Source organism: Tauraco erythrolophus, chromosome 5, assembly GCF_009769465.1.
Source record: "Tauraco erythrolophus isolate bTauEry1 chromosome 5, bTauEry1.pri, whole genome shotgun sequence".
In the NCBI taxonomy this organism is placed as follows: domain Eukaryota; kingdom Metazoa; phylum Chordata; class Aves; order Musophagiformes; family Musophagidae; genus Tauraco; species Tauraco erythrolophus.
Genome location: NC_141469.1, coordinates 62,849,580 through 62,853,339, shown reverse-complemented (window position 1 = coordinate 62,853,339; position 3,760 = coordinate 62,849,580). Strand labels below are relative to the sequence as shown.

Here is a 3,760-nt window from a genome sequence, read left to right as displayed (position 1 = left end):
AATTCTGTTACCCATGCAGCTTTCTAGGACACCTGAAGGGTTATATTTTGTTTCAATTTAAAAGCACTTGAGCAGAAATAAAAAGCATTTCAGATAAGCAAACTAGTCCATTTACGCTACTGCTCCACTGCAAAAGATTGTTTAAATCTAATCAGAAAGACTTCTCGAAGCATCACTGTTCTGTTCAGGCAGGGACTCTGAGAATCGAGGGGAGGTGATGGTGCGTTTCTACGGGGAAATCTGAACAGAATGTGCTGAAAAGGAGCAAGGCCAGCATAGTCTCAGCTACACGCTGTGACAGGGAATCGCCTCTAGCTGGAAGGATTTTTAAGGATAAGGGTGCCCTAGGACTGCAAACTCTCTACAGGAGAAAATGTTCTTGAGCACAGGCTGTACTGCACACAGAACTGCCTCCCACTTCCAGTTTACGCCTGCAGCTTCCCAAAATCTGAGCTTGCAAAATGGAGCCATTGATCCTGCCTGTGCTGAGTGTCTCTGGCAGGTCCAACACGTACAACAGCAGCTAATCCTTCTGATGCTACTTTAAGTATCTTGGGGGCAGGGTGGGGAGGAAAAAGCAACTGTGGGTTTCTAAGGCCTTAAAAGATTAGTACCTTCTTTAGCATAAAAGTGTTTGAATTGCCTTTAGTTACCTTATTTCCATACTTTCAGGAACACACAAAGTGTTTTTGTCAAGACTCTTGTTTCAGAAAGTGCTACATTATCATTAACCTACCAGAGCGACGCTCACTCTGGTTATGCTGCTGGAATCACTTCTTGCCTTACACACGTACAATCACGGTACCCAAATTTAGTTCAGAGAAGTTGATGGACAATAGGGAGACAGTTTAAAACCAAAGTTGGAAGCCTGCCCTTTATAGTACTTAATATTTTAGACATTAAATGTTTTTCAGTGCTGGCCTTTCAAAGGCTAGTAAAAGCTCTTTGTCTTAACAAATTAAGCTTAAGCAATTAGTTTAGCTGTGGGAGCTCCAATTTCCCACTTGCAAATATTGTTAGGTATCTAGTTTCAGACTTTTAAATATACTAAAGTTCGACTAAGAAAAAATGAAAACCAAGAAATAGCAAAGCTGGCAATACCGTTATCACCACGAGCAGGAACATATCAGGAGCACATGTTCTTTACAAATGCCTCCTCTTTTCTGCAGGAATCTATTGGCATGTGCGGAGATAACATTCCAGCATTTTTCATGCTGTTCTGCAAGCTGTGTATTTTACGAGACGCCACTAATACTGGGGCCAGGGGGAGGGAAGGAGTAGGGAACATCTGGGAAGACATACCTCTAACCACATCTGTCTTATAGCCAACTTTCCTGTCCTGATACAGATGGCAGAAAAGGCCAGCGACCCCGAGCTCTGGGAGAAAAAGTTCCTACGATTCACTCAGATTCAGCTACTAAAACAAGGCAGAACTTTTAAGACCTGTGCTTCAGTAGTTTGGGGAAAGAAAACAATCCAGGAATAATTATCAGCAACTTCAGTACCTATTTTTTTCACTCACGAAGTGACAGAAGGAAAACATCGATTGCAACTAACGGTCGTATATGTGGGGGAGAGAATTGTGGTTAAAATAGTTTAAACTTCTGTCTACAAACTCCAGGAGTCAACGCTTAAGAGACTCACCAGTTTTGCGGGAACAGCAATAGCTCAAAAGCAATGCAAAGCGCTATCCTGCACAGGGCTTCAGCATTCTGGGAGCACCCAACCTCTCAGAAACATCAAGAACACAACAATAATCATGTACAACATTTTATTACAAAATTGTTAAAAAAGTAATACAATGCAATATACTACAAAATATAAGATCAGCTATTAAGCTACTTCCTTTGTTTTACTTAGCTATAAAGAAACACCTGGCTATCAGTCACTGAATTTCAACAAAACCATTAAATACGCAGAAACATTCCACAACTTTTTCTTTTTTTTTTAAAACCAAACTGTAGCAGCCCTCAGCTACTACTTACATTAAAAATAGAGGTCTCCCTACAAAGAACCACATTACCTATACACAATTCTGTACAGATTTTTATACTTAAGCTAACAATGAGCTGCACTTGAGTTCACATTCTTAGCAAAATATTGGATTTTGAGCATAAATCTTTACAGCAGGACATTCATTTATTCCTCATCCTCATCTTCTTCCTCCTCTTCATCATCTTCCTCCTCCTCCTCTTCCTCTTCTGGTTCTGCTTTCTTCTTAGATCCTGCAGGCCTACCTGGGCCCTTTTTTCCTGCATCACTCTTGCTCTTGGCACGATACGCTGCAATATCCTGCAAGAAAAATGCTGTTTAGCTGCTGGCAATGTAACTCGGAAGACAAATTTGCACTGCTTCAATAATTTAATGCTACTGTACTGTGCAGATCAAATATGGTGTGTGCAGAAAAGCAGGGTTTCAACCTTGGGACTTTCATGCTCGACATCTTTTGGCAAGAGAACACATGATCCAGAGACTTTTAAGAACTTTATGACTACAGTGCTTTGGAGTATGACTCTGTATTTTACCAAGCAGGTGACATGTTCTCTAGAAGTAAAGCATCTTACTGGTAAAATCTCTAGACATGTAAAAACTACATCCAGGTTCACTGTAAGGGTTCCAGATACCTCCCACGTCACACCTGTCAGGCATTCCAAAGCCTGACAGAAACATTTAAAATTATGAACCGCATATGGTTTAGATGCAAAACAAAAGTCACACATTTACAGTGACTTCTACAACTTTAACCATTATCACTTTCACCCCACCTTTTCATATTTCTCCTTTAGTTTCGCAGCCTTCTGTTCGTATGGCTGTTTATCTTTGGCCGACTGTTCCGACCACATTTCACCTAATTTCTTTGCTGTATCTCCAATAGACAAGCCAGGATGATCATTTTTGATTTTTGGACGGTGTTCAGAACAGAAAAGGAAGAATGCAGATCTAGAATGAGAGACAGTGATTAAAATCAAGCGTGTCAGATTATTAGAATGAATACTTTTTTCTTTTTTTATTTTGGCCATACAAACACTCACGGTGGTCTTTTAGGAGCGTTGGGATCCTTTTTCTTTCCCTTCTTCTCGCCTTTCGGTGGAACATAGTTTTTCATCTCCCTGTCATAACGAGCTTTGTCTCCTTTAGCCATTTCTTCAAACTTTCCTTTTTCCTTGCTAGACATTGTCTACGGACACACGGAGGGGAAAGGAGAAGAGTCTGCATCAGATAAAGCGCCTGGTGACCCACTAACGTCCAAGCAGCAGCTGCTACCAGGGATCTTTCTTTTCCCAGCAGCCCGCAGCAGGGGCGGGGGCCAGCCCGGCTCGGCGCCGCTCACCTTCCACCGCTCCGAGCACTTCCGCGAGAACTCCGCGAAGTTGACGGACGAGTCCGGGTGCTTCTTCTTGTGCTCCTCGCGGCAGGTCTGCACGAAGTAGGCGTACGAGGACATCTTGCCCCGCGGCTTGTTGGGGTCGCCTTTGCCCATGGCGAGGTCGGCGGCGGGTCCCTGCCGGGGGCGGAGGGATGGGAGGGGAAGAGGCGGTGTGAGGGCGGGGCCGCGGCGCGGAGCGCAGCCACCGCCCGGCGGGGCCGCGCCTCAGGCCGCTCCCGCCTCTCGCCCGCCGGCGCCTTCCCGCCCGAACACGCCCCCCGCGGCCGCCGGCCCCTCCCCTCCCCCGCCGCAGCCCCTCTCCCGCTCGCACCGCAGTACCTCCCGCCGCCGCCTCCAGGCGCCTCTACCCGCCCCCCGCGGCGGCCAAAGCGG

At 45.4% G+C, this 3,760-nt stretch overlaps 1 protein-coding gene across 1 annotated transcript; it reads right to left on the bottom strand.

The window, feature by feature from the left end:
* Positions 1–1,847: 1,847 nt before the first annotated feature.
* HMGB2 (high mobility group box 2) lies at positions 1,848–3,489 on the bottom strand. The gene is made up of 4 exons (XM_009979793.2): positions 3,332–3,489; positions 3,033–3,178; positions 2,766–2,940; positions 1,848–2,292 (listed from the first exon to the last, which is right to left on the bottom strand). The coding sequence occupies exons 1-4, from the start codon at positions 3,479–3,481 to the stop codon at positions 2,140–2,142; spliced, it is 624 nt and encodes a 207-aa protein (XP_009978095.1). The 5' UTR covers positions 3,482–3,489; the 3' UTR covers positions 1,848–2,139.
* Between the last annotated feature and the right edge of the window lie 271 nt (positions 3,490–3,760).

What these genes read in the sequence shown, in the direction of transcription:
- HMGB2 (XM_009979793.2), bottom strand. Translation starts at nt 3,481, where the DNA reads ATGGGCAAAGGCGACCCCAACAAGCCGCGGGGCAAGATGTCCTCGTAC. An exon ending in AGTGCTCGGAGCGGTGGAAG is followed by an intron (nt 3,179 to 3,331) that starts GTGAGCGGCGCC and finishes GTGTGTCCGTAG; the next exon opens with ACAATGTCTAGCAAGGAAAA. An exon ending in TAAAGGAGAAATATGAAAAG is followed by an intron (nt 2,293 to 2,765) that starts GTGGGGTGAAAG and finishes TTTTTCTTGCAG; the next exon opens with GATATTGCAGCGTATCGTGC.